The following is a 15,944-nucleotide window of genomic DNA, read 5'->3' as shown; positions in this document are numbered from 1 at the left end:
GTAGGTCCAGGTAGAGGGAGAAGAGGCCTGAGCGTGGAGCTGAAAGAAGGTCAGGCTGCCTTAATCCTAGAGACCAGAGGAGAGAGCAGCAGGGGCAGGGGAGGAGGTCAGGAGGGTAGGCAGGGTCAGATCATGTAAGGCCTCCTGGATTGGACGGAGGGGTTTGGATTTTATTTTAAGTGTAATGGGGAGGCATTGAGGAATTTTTAGGCAGAGAGTGACTTCATCTGATTTATATCTTTACCTTTAACAGATCATTCTGACTTTTGTATAAAGAAAGGAGGGTGGGGAGCTGTGACCAAGGAGGCAGGAGTGGAAATACGGTGACCAGTTAGAAGGCTGCTGTTCAGATAGGACATGATGGTGGTTTGGCTGAGGGCAGTGCTTAATACAGATAAGTTCACAGCTTTGGGGGTATTGAGGCAGAGTCAGCGGGACTCTAGCTGTAGACTGAATGGACAGGGGCGGGAAAGAAAGGAGGGGAATTCAAGTCATACTTGTAGGCTTTTAGTTTGAACAAGTGGGCAGATGGCAGCACCGTTTCCTGAGATGGGGCATTTAGGTGGGTGGGGGTAGGGAAGAACAAGGGTTCCGTTTTGAGCACATTAAGTTTCCAAGGACCCTTATGTGACCAGGTAGAGTTATCAAGTAAGCAGCTGGACATAGGAGTCTTTTATGTAATGCTTTAAGGAGCTAGGGCAGAGAAGTCTGTCAAACATAATGTAAAACTTGTTTAAATGCCAAGGAGGTCAAAATTTACTGGCATATTGCAAGGCTTCCTTTGCCTTAAAAGTTTGAGATTTTTCATCAATCCTAATTATTACTGTTCGTCATAATTTAGCATCTGTTAAATGTTTATGATGTTTCAGCTAGCATTGTGTCTTATAATATCCACTAATACCCCATCGTAAGAACTAGAATGTGGAATATATGTTCAAATATACTAAATATTACTGTTACTGAAACTATTATAAGACTGTGTTTTGCAATGTGAGCTATTAAATGTCCTATTTGAATAAAGATTCTCACCTATATATCCTTTGAAAGCTTTTCAGAAGATCTGTGCCATAGAAAGCAAATTAGAACCTGAAGCCTTTGGTATGCATGGGTTTTTTTAAGTTGTTACACATGAGATTCTTAACCAGAGAAACCAGGTGTGACTTACCTGACTTCCAGATTTTCATTAGTCCTATTTTTGCACCATTTGTAGGAAGCTGTGCAGAAGATGCTGCAGCAGGCTGAAAATGAGGTATTTTCAAAACCTTTCATTAAGAATTTGAGACCAGCGAACATTTCTTTAAAAACCCTACTTCCAGTAATGTTAATTTTGTGGTAAGCTATTTAGAGTCAGGTCTGTATGGGAATCATTTTTGTGGCTCTGGGATTTAAACAGCAACAATGACAACGAAAGTTTATTGATGAAGAAAAGCAAATGAACAAAAGTGAGTCAGCCCTGTGGACGGTACTTGTTTATAGTTCTTCAAGTGTGTGTAAGCAGCATCACACACTCTTACCCCAAATGGGTGGTTTAACTTGATTCAGAGTAACTTAGATTTCTCTCAGTGGTGGTTCCCTAAAGAATCCTTCAACTCTTTTCAAAATGGATGGATAGAAGGGAAACTTTGGTGACTGCTCCTGGTAGCCGTAGTCATGACTGATGATGGGCGATGACTGGGAGCAAGAGAGCCATACAGCTCGTGTCTTACGACAACTGTATATAAGGTCTTGATTGTGTGTTACAACTTAAACGTGTGTATTCTTAAATGAATCTGTTTTTATTTTTGACCAAAATATTTGACATACATTTTAAACCTTTAATTCTTCATGGAATTTTACACCACCAATAAAGTCATGGTTATTTTCAACAGCTGGAAAATAGTACCACATGGCAAAATCCAGAACCACCCACAGACATAAGAGTAATGGAGAAAGATCGAGCTAATTGTCCGTTCTACAGTAAAACAGGAGCTTGCAGATTTGGAGACAGGTAACTGATTTTTGCTTTATCATGTCAGAATTCAGTGACTCAGAATGTCGAGGTTTTTGAGTTCTGTTTTGGGGAGCAGCACGGGCTTGAGTCTGAAATGTTCACGATCAGGTGTTCCCCAGCTGACCATCCTCTGCCTCTCCATTCCTGTTCCCGCCATGGGCTTCCCTGGTTCTCTGCGGGCTCCCTTTCTGCTCCTTCCCCTGCTTTATGAAGACCTTTTGCTTTTTGTTTTCTTCCTGTGCTTGCATTAGTCCATGTGGGACAACTTGGATGGGGAAATAATCTGTTTCAAGAGATGGAGCAGTCCTGCTTTATTTTTTGAATGGCACTGTGCATAAAAGAGGCTTTAAAAAATTGGCACGCCCAAAGGGATATCTGTGAAAGATAGGATCCGAGTGAGTGAAGGAAAAGTATTCTAATTCACCGTTCTCAGTCAGTCTGCTCCAATGCAGGAACAGACCCTGGGGTCAAAAACTCCGTTAGCGGCTATCACTTTGGGAAAGTTACTTAAGCCCTCTGTGCCTTAGTGCCCTCATCTGTAAAACAGGGATGAAAAAATAGTATCCCGCTTATAAGGGGGTTGCAAGGTTGACATGAGGGACTGCAGGGAAAGCACTGTTGAACAGTGCTGGGCACGTGGCCAGCACAGTCTGAGTGTTCGCTGCTCTTCTCATTTGGTATTGTTGCCCTTATTCTCTGAGACACTTTTGTTCCCTGCCTCTTTTGGATCAATGTTTTTAAAACAAGACATTTATGTGGAAAACTAAGTGTTGATGTCTTCATTCATTTAGCAAATATTTAAATACCTACTATATTCCAGGCAATGGTGATTTTTATAATTTGGCTTGTTTATGAATGAACAACTCAGAGTAGGTAAATAATTTATAATGCTGAATGAATCCATCCAAGACAAAATCTAATTATTACTGCGCCTTCTGCAGAAGAAAAGATCTAATCATCTCTTAGTGTCCTATTAATTCTAGAAAGGGATATGAATAGGTGAATTCATATGTATTTAACGAGAAACTGTATGTTGTCGCTCATGATTATTTTATTCATAAAATTATCCATGCCACTAGTTTCATTTCCTTCTTTGATAAAATAAACCTTCTCTTTCTCTTTCTTTTTTCATTTAAGCTCTCATACCATTTTACCTTGTTTTTTTTGCGAGGAAGATTGGCCCTGAGCTAACATCTGTTGCCAGTATTCCTCTTTTTGCTTGAGGAAGATTGTCCCTAAGCTAACATCTATGCCAAGCCTCTTCTACGTTGTATGTGGGATACTGCCACAGCATGGCTGATGAGCGGTGTGTAGGTCCACGCCTGGGACCTGAACCTGCAAACCCCGGGCCACTGAAGCAGAGTGTGCGAATTTAGCCACTACACTGCTGGGCCAGCCCCCATTTTACATTTTTTAAGAACAGTGGTTCTCAATCCTGGATGCACATTAAGAATCATCTAGAAAGCTTAAAAAAAATTTTGTCCTACCTCAAACTAAGTAAATCAGAGTCTCTGAGACTTGGGCAGCCTTACTTTTGAAATGTCCTCAGCTATTTCTTTTTTTTTTTTTTTTTTCTTTTTTTTTTTTTCCCCCAAAGCCCCAGTAGATAGTTGTATGTCATAGTTGCATATCCTTCTAGTTGCTGTATGTGGGACTCGGCCTCAGCATGGCCGGAGAAGTGGTACGTCAGTGCGCGCCCGGGATCCGAACCCGGGCCGCTAGCAGCGGAGCGCACGCACTTAACCGCTAAGCCACGGGCCCGGCCCTCCTCAGCTATTTCTAATGTGCCCTAGGATTGAGAGCCAGTAATGTAGGAAATGGAACTCCTTTTATATTTTATAGCTGGGATTGTATACATCCAGAACATCTGTGAAAGGATTCACAGGATCTGGTCAATAGTGAAAGCCTCCTCTTGAGGAACTGGGAACTAAGGAAAGGAGAGAGACTTTATTCTCCTTTCTACCTTTAGAAGTGTTTCCCAAATGTATGTTTAATGTCATCAGAAATAGTAATGATTGATGTAAAACACCCCCCACCAACGAAAAAATGTACAATCAATTACCTTTGAAAGATAACTGAGACTCAATATGAGTTCACATTTGCATGGGTAGTTGAAGCAAATTGCATTTAAGGTTTTTTAGCTGCAGGATCCCTCATTTATGATATATCCCTAACATTTCCTTGAATTTTAAAACTTGTGGTCATCTGATTCTGGATTCTCCTGTTGGGCATAAGTGAGAGAAGGGGAGATGTCTTGTATGGTTTCAGGAAATCACTTGTCAGTACTTACTTGTAGAAAGGGGAATGGGCTATTAGGCTCTCAAAACCCATCCCTGAGCGTTGTTTCAAGGAAATATTGACAGTGGTCAGATTAGTTTGTGAACATTTCTTAACATTTTCATAGGTGTATGAAATTTCACCACAACTATCGAAAAAAAGTATGAGAGCAATTTGGGTGTTTCATTGTTTAAGTGATGAGTTCTGAAATAAAATTCAGTTATAAAATCCAGCACCATCCCTTCAAACAAAGATACTGTTCTCCTTTTACAGAGAGCCACAGTGACTCGCTCCACATCATACATCTGTTCTTTTCTGTTAAGGTTTGTCACATCATCAGACAAACACTTCCATAACCTAAGCATTTCTTTGGTTGTTTTGTTTTTGTAATTAGTACAGAGTTCAATTCTAGAACCTTTCTGGAGTTGATATTTCTTGGAGTCACAGCTTTGAGGGGAGTTCTATTTTTTCTCCTAAAAGAACATAATCACTGATGACAAGTAAGACTTATTTATCAGAGTAGTTATTTATACCTCACTTATTTCCAGAAGTGATTTAAAGAAGGCTCACAATCTACTTCCCTAAGTTTAATGAAAGAAATCAAAAGCAAGGAAAGGAGGAGAAAGTGAGTTGCTGTGACTGTGCAGTACATTTGGCCCTGGATTTTTATGCATCCCAGACAGATAATGAGCTGTGTAATTCTTACCAAAAAGGAAGAATGAGTGGTATCTCTGGAAAGACAGATTTTCCAGGCGTCAGATTCTAAATGTTTCTCCCAAGGAACACTGTATAAAGACATTGAGTAGGATAGGGGGACAATAACTTTGATAGATATTTTATTAACAGTTGCATATGTAATTTTCATGAAAATGTCTCTTACAGAGACCTTCAATAAATGATTGCAGCCTAACTAGCATGTAACTTGATTCTATGAAGGACAAAGGTAGTGGATACCTGGAGTGCTCCCTTGAGAAAAGAAAAAGAGGTGGAGTCAGTTAGCTCTACCTGAGGGGGCATTTGGACACCCACACCATTTATTGGCCGTCCTTGGGCTAAGGTCACGTCTAACTATGTGATTTTGTGGCAGTCTTACTTGATTCAAGTATCTGAGTAATGGGTAAATAGTATGGCCTAAACCAGGGGTTCCCAAACATGGCTGACCTTTAGGCCCAGGTGGGGAGTTACTTTGAAAATATGGGTTCCCCACTCTTAGAACAGATGGTCTGGGGCAGGACCTGGGAAATCTCAGTTCTTCCCAAGTGATTCTGAGAACCACAGGCTTGGTACTACAGCTTTAGACTGCCTCCCGAAATCTCTTTTGTCTTAGCTAACTTTTCAGTAGGAGCTGTAGGGCTGGCCTCGAATACACTCAGATTGTATGGACTGTCTCTAGGCCCAGTGGGAACTTTGGCTCAGTACCAAAACTCACAAATGCTCATTTGACACCCTGGGAACTAGAGCCAAGTTGATTCAGGTATAATAATCCCCTGAGCAGAATTTTAACCTTCTTAAATTGGTTCCCTGTTTAATTCTGTATGTGCTTCATACTTGTAAAATTCTGATTCACTGCTAACACTGCCAGGCAGGTTGAATCTTCACTCTTTGTTCTGTCGGTAGCTATACTTGGGAAGATGGATCTCATTACAAGGTCTTTAACTGAATAATCTAGGAGAGTCCTTTGGAAAATAGAAAATTTCACGTTAATGAACACTGATTGCACATATCTGACCTGGGCATGGTGTGTGCAGGGCATTCTCTATGCATTATCTCACTAGGTGCACACATGTATATCACACACATGGAAAGTGAATATGAGTTAAATAAACATTTAGTCATTTGAAGGCCATTGTTTTGCTAACACTTGCCCTGTTCTTCGACTTTTTTCCTAAGTTCTGGGGATTTTTTTTTCCTCAAAATTTTCTCTTAACCAATTTTTAACTAGAAACCTAATCAGGAAGATTTTGATGATTTGGAACCTTGAACTACATTTTTTTTCCCTCATTTTATTTTAGGAGAAAGGAAGTAAATAAGAGTAAATGCATACAAAATATTTTTAAAAAATATTTTGGTACAACCTGGTCCAGTTTAAACTATGAAAAGGAAATTGTTCTTCATAATTGTTAGCCTCCTTCATTAAATAAAAATTAATTACATTTATCATATCATATACAGTCATGTTCCGCATAAAGACGTTTTGGTCAACGACGGACTGCATACATGACGGTGGTCCCATAAGATTAGTACCATAGAGCCTAGATGTCCAGTAACCTATAGCATCTAGGTTTGTCAAAGTACACTCTATGATGTTCGCACAACGACGAAATCACCTAACGACACATTTCTCAGAACGTGTCCCCGTCGTTAAGTGACGCATGACTGTGATGAACAGGCAATAGTCTGTAGTTTAACTGGGATCACTTGGCTCCTCTCTCCCCAGCCATGTGACTTGGGTAAGTGTGCTTCTTTAGGCCTCAGCTTCCTTCTTTGGAAAGTGGGGAAAATACTAGCCCCGACTGTCCTACCGGGTTGCAAGGATCAGAGGAAAAAAGATAAAAATGCCATGAAAACTATGAAATGTGTTCCTTTAGCTCAAAACTCTTAGACTACCCTATTCTCTTAAGCATTGGGTTAGTTGAAGATTGTATAGAACCAGGATCGTATTGTTCCTTTCTCCTGAGTCCCACATATGGTATCTGTGTGCCTGTCACCACAATCTGTCATGCCAGTGGACCTTCTTCCCTGTGCTTCCAATGTATAAAACTTCCTGAACTTCATTAAAACGCAGCTGAATGGCATATGAACTTGGAAATAATTCCCAACTTTACCTTTTTTTTTTTTTTTTGTGAGGAGATCAGCCCTGTGCTAACATCTGCCAATCCTCCTCTTTTTTTGCTGAGGAAGACTGGCCCTGGGCTAACATCCATGCCCATCTTCCTCCACTTTATATGGGACACCGCCACAGCATGGCTTGCCAAGCAGTGCGTTGGTGCGTGCCCAGGATCCGAACTGGGGAACCCTGGGCCACCGAAGCAGAGCTCGTGCACTTAACCGCTTGTGCCACCGGGCCAGCCCCCCAACTTTACATTTTAATGAGAGCCAATATATTGGTCAGTCTTAGAACAGTTTTCTTAAGTGTTGAAATTTTTTTTGTGTGTGTGACGAATATCAGCCCTGAGCTAACATCTGATGCCAATCCTCCTCTTTTTTCTGGGGAAGACTGGCCCTGAGCTAACATCTGTGCCCATCTTCCTCTACTTTATATGGGACGCCGCCACAGCATGGCTTGACAAGTGGTGTGTCGGTGCATGCCCGGGATCCGAACCGGCGAACCCTGGGCCACCACAGTGGAAGGCGCGCACCTAACCACTTGCGCCACCCGGCCGGCCCCAAGTGTTGAAATTTGATGTCTGAATGAGGTTTATTATCTTACAATTAAAACAGCCAAGTTACTTGAGTCTTTATCTCAAAGTTTAAAGCAAGCTTTTTATGTGTAATTTCTAACCATCGGACTACTGAATTTAAGTTTTTCTTTCATATTCAGGTGTTCACGTAAACACAATTTCCCAGCATCGAGTCCCACCCTTCTTATTAAAAGCATGTTTACAACGTTTGGAATGGAGCAGTGCAGAAGGGATGACTATGACCCCGACGCCAGCCTGGAGTACAGCGAAGAGGAAACCTACCAGCAGTTCCTGGACTTCTATGACGACGTGCTCCCTGAGTTCAAGAACGTGGGGAAAGTGATCCAGTTCAAGGTGGGCATGCGTAATGCATTGGTTTGCTTCCCGCCAAAGTACCTGGTAGGAGGAGAGAGCTAGGGCACGGGCCCTCTGCCTGGGTGGGGGATGTCGGGCACCCAAGTACTCAGTACATGTTACTTCCTTCTCTCTCCCTTTCCACCCCCCTCATTACTGATGCAGTAGAGGTAGTTTGTGAAATCATAAACATGTACTAGCACAAGTTCCTGGGTGCCAGGGTCTAGACTGGAAAGGATCCTTCATCTGTTCAGTACCTTTATGGTCCAACTCTTCCAGCCAATGAATTCTCTGCGTAAGGTCCTCTGCAGATAGCAGTCCCAGCATTCCCTTAGAGGCTGCATATGATGGGGAATGCACTCCCTCCCTTCCTCTGTAGCTGGTCTCATCTAGAGCTGCAGTGTACACAGTGTAACACCACTGCACTTACTCCACTTTCCAGGTGGAGTGCCCTTGTTGTTGCATTGTGTTGATGGGACTTGCTTACAACTTCCACCCAAGGTGCATGTTTTTTTTTGCTGGAGCTACCCAAGAACGGAAATCTTTATTCGTTTTTTTTTTTTTACCTTGTTTTTATTCATTGGATACTTGCAATACTGAACGTAGTGTTCCCAAAGTCGTCGTTTGTGATGCAGCATTGTTGTTAGTGCCGTGGAGTGGATTCTGACTCCTAGTGACCCTGTGGACAGCAGAGCAGATCCTTGCCTGGTCTTTTTGCTCCATCCTCTCACCTTCCGGCGCTCTATCAAACAATGCTCTGCTGCTGTGCTCCACTGCTATTTATAGGGTTTTTGTGGCCAATTTTTTTGGAAGTGAGTGGCAAGGCCCTTCTTCCTAGTCTGTCTTAGTCTGGAAGCTCCGCTGAAACCTGTCCACCATGGGTGACCCTGCTGGTGTTTGAAATATAGGTGGCATAGCTTTCAGCATCACAGCCACACGCAGCTGCCACAGTGTGACAACTGTCAGATGGGTGTGTGGAAGCCGGGTTGCAACGGTGAGAGCGCTGAATCTTAACCACTAGACCGCCAGGTGATGCAGCATATGGGGTGAAAAAGAGGCATTCAGATTACACAGAATTATTTTAAAACATTCCTTAAGGCAAGAGTCAAGTCAGATGTAATAGCTGCTGCTCCTGGACCCAGTAGTTGACTCCTAACATAGTGAAGCCACCTACTTTGTCTGTGATTTGATCAGATCTGAACCTGAATAATTTTGTTGTTAGGGTGGGGAAAATGTCCCATAATTTGGAAAAAGATAGGAATAAAGCTGTGGTTTGTTTCTGCCAGTTGGAAATGACAGTGGAAAGGTGGAACAGCCAAGGAACAGAGCCATGCTAACCAGCAGCACTTGTGGAATTCAAGTCTATACTTCTTTCTACTGATTTCAAGATTTTTAAAAATTCTTTTACAATTTCTCTTTCCCCTTTACCTTTTGTTTCTCTTGCGGGGGCCTTCCTGTCTTCGCACTACTTCTCAACACAACCAATAAACACTCCAGTGGAAGCGCCTGGCCACACACGACACGGTACCACGTTAGAAGCGCTGCCGAGGAGCCAGTGTGCTTTGACTAGCTCTGGGCTCTCAAACGTGTCACTTTACCTGTTCATGCCTTTGCCTCATCCAGAAAGTAAGGGGATTAGACAACATCAGTCGTTTCCCTCGCTGGTGCCTACATTATAGTGCTTCCGTGAAGTTAGTGGTGGAGCTGCTCTCAAAACTTCCGACTGGTTAGTGGGAGTCACAGTGTTACCTGCGTCAGGCCACACCCGCTAACCACCGTGTATGTTTTCCTTTTGTTTAGAATTCTGTCAGCCAAGCTCGTGCTAATCACACTGGCAGTTATAAATGGAAAGCTGTTTAGTAAATTTTTATTAGGAAAATTTCCAGAACATCAAATTCGTCATGGAAAATTCATAATGGGTCCTTGGGAATCACTGGCTTAAATGATCTCTAAGGTCCCTGGCACAGTTGCCATGGCCTCCTGAGGCCTTTCAGTCTTCCTTCTAAGGGTGGTGTTACAAACTGTCAGTCACTGCAGGTCCCGCCTCTTTTTGGATGCTTTAATAAAAATGCTCTGGAATGAATTTGTAAAATTATAGATTCATTTTGAAAATAAAAGCTAAACATTAGTATGAATATTTGAGGACCTTTTTATACCATTATATAAAACCAAATCAGATTTGTCATTTTTGAAGGCAAATGATGAAATGTTCAACCTAGGGCCGGCCCCGTGGCTTAGTGGTTAAGTGCGCACGCTCCGCTACTGGCAGCCCGGGTTCGGATCCCGGGCATGCACCAACGCACTGCTTCTCCGGCCATGCTGAGGCCGCGTCCCACATACAGCAACTAGAAGGATGTGCAGCTATGACATACAACTATCTACTGTGGCTTTGGGGGAAAAATAAATAAATAAAAATTAAAAAAAAAAAAAAAAAAAGAAATGTTCAACCTAACTAGTACATAGGAACAGTGCATATTAAAATGAGATATTGTGGGGCCGGCCTGGTGGCGTAGCGGTTAAGTTTGTCCGCTCCGCTTCGGCGGCCAGCGGTTCTCGGGTTCAGATCCCGGGCACGGACCCACGCACCGCTTATCAAGCCATGCTGTGGCAGCGTCCCATATGAAGTAGAGGAAGATGGGCACGGATGTTAGCCCAGGGCCCATCTTCCTCAGCAAAAAAGAGGAGGATTGACAATGGATGTTGGCTCAGGGCTAATCTTCCTCATACACAAAAAAAGGGAGATATTATTCGCACCTATCAGGTAAGAAATTATACACGCTATTAATACCAAGAGTGGGCGAAGATATGTGTAAATTAGTAAAACCACTTCAAAGAGCAGTTTGTGAGTACCTGGTGAAGTTGAAGGTACACGTAGCCTACAAATTGGCACGTTCCTTCTGGTTATGCACACTCAAGAAATCCTCACACCCGCAGAGATGCAGTCCGGAATGCTCACTGCAGCACTGTTTATTGATGAGAAATTGGAAGCACCTTGGATATCTATCATTAGAGGAGTGGATAAATAAATTGATAATTTGACATATCTAGTATACAGTAGTTAAAATGAGTCATTAAATTTACATGATTACATTTTGAAACAAGAATGTGGAATAAATACTATTTATACAAAATTTTAAAATGTACAAAACAATACTATACATTGTTTATCAATATATATACATATTTACATATGTATACATAAATATGTGTATACTCATATATACATAATAGACATACATTTCTATTTATATCTATACATAATCTATATCTTTTATGGCATGCATATGATATATGTGTCTATGCCTGTGTGTGTGTGTGTGTGGCTATGGATACTTGTGTCTCTGTAGACAGGAGTGTGTGTGTGTTTGGAATGTGAAGGAGATGCCCAGCCTCAGGTTAGTGCTCATCTCTGTGATGGAGGAGGGAGAAGAACTAGATGGAAGGGCTTTGACTGGGTCCTTAATATTTTACGTATTTAAACGTTCTCAGTCAAAAATGGAAAATGTTAGTGTTAAATCTGAGTGGTGTATATGTGGGCTGATTTCTGTTCTCTGTATTTTTATGCATGTGTGAGACATTTCATATCTATGAAAAAAACAGAATCTGGATCAACAGGGATCAGTAATTGGGGCCTGCTGTGTGCTGAAGTATGCCTCAAATAGACGTGAGAGTGGGGTGGTATCTCGATTTTGGAATCTTCAATTGATAGCTACTTTTGGTACTGTTGGCCTGGACAAAGTGCATTTGATGACTGGTGGGCTTCTTTTCCTTAGTTGTTTTTTGTTTAATGATAGACTTCTTCATTGCTCCTTAGGTCAGCTGCAACTTGGAACCTCATCTGAGGGGCAATGTGTATGTTCAATATCAATCGTAAGTATTCTGAACATAAACATCTTTATGTTTTGTCAGTATAGTGTTGTAATTATGTTGACCTCTGAGATTTTTCCACTAAATATATAGCTTTCATATGTAGTATTTTTAAAAATGTAAATTTTAAGAGCTGATATAGAAATATAGCAGAGATTAGAAAATAATACATTTGTATTTCATTCTTTGTATACTTACATAGTTTTGAATCTTTTACAATATAGTTTTTTTACTTATATAATTTTAATAGTTAAAATACAAACAGAAAAGGGATAACTAGAACAGAGAATAGAAAAGTATAAATTGAAAGAGCCAGAAATTGAAGCCCCAAGTAATCTCAGCGTGCATTTGGCCCACTAAGAAAGCAGTTAATGTATCATTTCTGCTTGTCTTGCTGTTTGCTTGGGCCGTGCCATGACTAATGGGTTAAATTCACCATTGTAATAACAAGAACAGCATCCAAGCTGAGAAAGAACAGGCTCTGACAATGGAAAACGCTTCTGCATTTTTAATGGTCCAGTCTTTTGGTTTAAGAAGCTTTGACTCAAGCCAATTTCCATGCATCCGAACCTCTCCGAGGGTTAGTAAAAAGGGTTCCTGAATAAACTGTGAGCTTTAGGAGCTTGAATGCTCTCTTGAGGATGCCATAGGTAGTACAGAAGCAGTGGACTTGGTGGTCCTACAATAAACTAATAAAAGGGTTAATGAACAATAGGATTAATCTACATGTTAGAAAGTTGCTGTAAAGTGCATCTTTTAATTTGTGGTTTAAAGGGAAGAAGAATGCCAAACAGCCCTCTCTCTGTTTAATGGACGGTGGTATGCAGGACGCCAGCTTCAGTGCGAATTCTGCCCGGTGACCCAATGGAAGATGGCAATTTGTGGTAAAATACAACATGATGACTTTTTTCCCCTGTTTCAGAAGTGTTTTCTATTCATTGGCTCCCCTCACTGGAGCTGTTTTTTCCCCACTTTTATCCCTACTGAATCTTCTGTCATCTCTGCCAGCTAAAACATTACCTATAACATTTCCTGCCTTACTTGAAATACATGCTTTGGGGCAGGAGAGACTGATTATAGCTGGAGGATCTGGTGAGGGCGAGTTCAGTCGGCCTGACTCATCGTACAGTGGCCTCCGATCAGGAAATGAGTCAGTCCTCTGAGTAGCCAGCAGTTCTGAAGGGCTGGTTCTGTTTTTTTTTTTTTTTTTCCCCGTTTTTCTCCCCAAAGCCCCAGTAGATAGTTGTATGTCATACTTGCACATCCTGCTAGTTGCTGTACGTGGGACGCCGCCTCAGCATGGCCGGACAAGCAGTGCGTCAGTGCGCGCCCGGGATCCGAACCCAGGCCGCCAGTAGCAGAGCTCGAGCACTTAACCGCTAAGCCACGGAGCCGGCCCCAAGGGCTCATTCTGTTTTGATTTCTATCAGATGGGCTTAGCCAAACTGTTTATTGTGGAAGTACCTGGAAGCAAAGAGACGGAGCTCCCCCCATGCCTCCTGGGGCACTTCTCTTCCCCTTTGCTTTGCACGCACTTGCTTAAAACCTTATTTAAAAATCTATAAAGTCTGAATCTTTGGCAACCTGGTCTTAATGGAAGCTGTCACTTAAAAAACATTTATTGGGCCGGCCCCGTGGCTTAGCGGTTAGTTGCTCGCACTCCGCTGCTGGTGGCCCGGGTTCGGATCCCGGGCGCACCAACGCACTGCTTCTCTAGCCATGCTGAGGCCGCGTCCCACATACAGCAACTAGAAGGATGTGCAGCTATGACATACAACTATCTACTGGGGCTTTGGGGGGAAAATAAATAAATAAATAAAATCTTAAAAAAAATAAATAAATAAAATCATTTATTGAAAGGAAAAAAAAAGATTTTAGAATTCCTTGCTTTACACCTTAAGTTTAAAGGCTTGGGGGCTGAAAAAGATGGATCTGTTTCTCCATAAAAGCGGTTACTTTTGTCAGCTCCTGGAGGGCCAGTGTGATTTCAGTGAGGTGCTTCTGAGTGTGACTTTGACCCCCCCAAAGCAGGAGACTATTTCACTTGTTTTTTTAAATAACAGCTTTGTTATTTTCCCTAGTAACTAATGATGTTGAGCATTTTTTCATGTCCTTATTATTGGCAATTTGTGTATCTTCTTTGGAGAGATGTCTATTCAGATACTTTGCCAATTTTTAATTAGGTATTATATTTTTTTATTATTGAGTTATAAGAGTTCTTGATATGTTCTACAGACAAGTCCCTTATTACAGATATGATTTGCAAATACTTTCTCCCATTCTGTGGGTTGTCTTTTCACTTTGATCATTTCCTTTGAAGCATGTAAGTTTTTAATTTTGATGAAGTCCAATTTATTTATTTTTCTTTTTTTGCTTGTGCTTTTGGTGTCATATCTAAGAATCCATTGCTTAGCTCAATGTCACGAAGATTTACTTGTATGTTTTCTTCAAAGAGATTTATAGTTTCATGTCTTACATTTCGGACTCTGATCCATTTTCCCTGACTTTTTGTATATAGTAGGTAGTATGGAGGTATTTCACTTTTAACTGTTTTACATAGTTGGAGAATTTATTGCTTTAAAAAAAAAAACCTTGAAAACCCCAAAAGGACCTCTAAGTTCAAGTAGATTTCACCTTGGACAAGAATCTTCCATATTAGAAGCACTTGGTAAATTTAAAGCATTAGGCCAATGTGTATCATCTTCTTAAAGTGTAAAGGAAAATACAGGATCCTTCACTTATAATAGGCTCTCTCTCTTGGCTAGGGATCTGTCCTGCTGCCACCACGCCCTCAAAGCACGCTGCCACGGGGGCTCCGAGGGTTGGTTCTTCAATGTTAATTAGGGATCTACATTGTCAATCAGTGGGATGGAAACCCTAGAAAAAATAACGTGGCCACCATTTGTTTGGTTGCACTCCACACTGGAATCGAGTAGGGGAAAGGGGTAGTCTAGTTAATTCAGACTTCTGATTTGTTACTTTCCACAGTGCCATTTGTTAGAGCATTGAATGTTTTTGAAATTCTGGGAACCAAAATTATGACATCAATTTATGTAAATTAAGTAATACACAGGAGAAAATAGTTCTATCATGTTTGAACATCAGAGATGTACCTTCTAAAAAGGATAAGGTGCCAGCCATAAATGCTATGTCCTTACTGTGCCATTGCAGGTTTATTTGAAATACAACAATGTCCAAGAGGAAAACACTGCAACTTTCTCCATGTGTTCAGAAATCCCAACAATGAATTTTGGGAAGCCAACAGAGACATCTACCTGTCTCCAGATCGGACTGGCTCCTCCTTCAGTAAGAACTTGGAGAGGAGAGAGAGGATGGGCCACCATGACAAATACTACAGCAGGCCGAGGAGGAGGAGAAGCCCTAGCCCGGCCCATTCCTACAAAAGAAATGGGGAAGCAGAGAGAAAAAGGAGAAGTAGTCACAGAGGGAAGAAATCTCACAAACACACGTCAAAAAGTCGGGAAAGGCACAGTTCACGGAGTGGAGGAAGAAAAAGGGCCCGCAGCCGGGGCCGGGGCAGCCGAAGCCAGAGCCGCCGGAGCCGGAGCTCCTCGAGGTCCAGGAGTCATGGTGGGAGGAGGTCAGGTAGCAGAGACAGAACTATTCATAGTCCCAAATCCAAATAAAGCTATTTTGTTCTTAAATGAATGTGTATCTTATTTATTACGACTGCTACATACTTGGATAGAGGGTTCTGAGCTCAAATGGGTTAGCAAGTCTTGCAGAACCCTATGTAGCCTGGAACCCTATTTAAAAATACTTTTATTCTCTGATAATCACAGTGTGTTTAGTATGAAAAAACCTAGAAAACATAAAATATATAAATAACATGAAGATTAGCTGTAATCCTAACTCTTAAAGGTTAACAACCAGTTAACACTGGAGCATTGCTCTAGTCTTTTTTCTCTTCTTATGGGTGTGTACACACTTTTTTTACATCAAGATCATATATGGCTACAGTTGAATATGCTTTTTTTCACACAAAACATTCTCATATTTCATCAAGCCCTATTCTTAATGTTATCTTTACTCAC

General features: G+C 41.5%; 1 protein-coding gene across 5 annotated transcripts in view; it reads left to right on the top strand.

The window, feature by feature from the left end:
• Window positions 1–15,554, top strand: part of ZRSR2 (zinc finger CCCH-type, RNA binding motif and serine/arginine rich 2) — a 31,373-nt gene extending 15,819 nt beyond the window's left edge. For all 5 annotated transcript variants that reach the window (XM_087426370.1, XM_087426368.1, XM_087426369.1 and 2 more), the window contains 6 exons: window positions 1,211–1,249; window positions 1,869–1,987; window positions 7,809–8,022; window positions 11,837–11,892; window positions 12,664–12,773; window positions 15,061–15,554. In XM_087426370.1, coding sequence (XP_087282496.1) covers window positions 1,211–1,249; window positions 1,869–1,987; window positions 7,809–8,022; window positions 11,837–11,892; window positions 12,664–12,773; window positions 15,061–15,536 — 1,014 coding nt within the window. In that variant the 3' untranslated portion in view covers window positions 15,537–15,554. The remainder of the gene's footprint in view (window positions 1–1,210; window positions 1,250–1,868; window positions 1,988–7,808; window positions 8,023–11,836; window positions 11,893–12,663; window positions 12,774–15,060) is intronic.
• The last annotated feature ends 390 nt before the right edge of the window (window positions 15,555–15,944 follow it).

This window comes from Ceratotherium simum, chromosome X, assembly GCF_057802395.1.
Source record: "Ceratotherium simum simum isolate JZ-2026a chromosome X, ASM5780239v1, whole genome shotgun sequence".
Classification (NCBI taxonomy): Eukaryota; Metazoa; Chordata; class Mammalia; order Perissodactyla; family Rhinocerotidae; genus Ceratotherium; species Ceratotherium simum.
The sequence above is the reverse complement of the archived record's forward strand: the minus strand, read 5'-3'. Positions and strand labels throughout refer to the sequence as shown.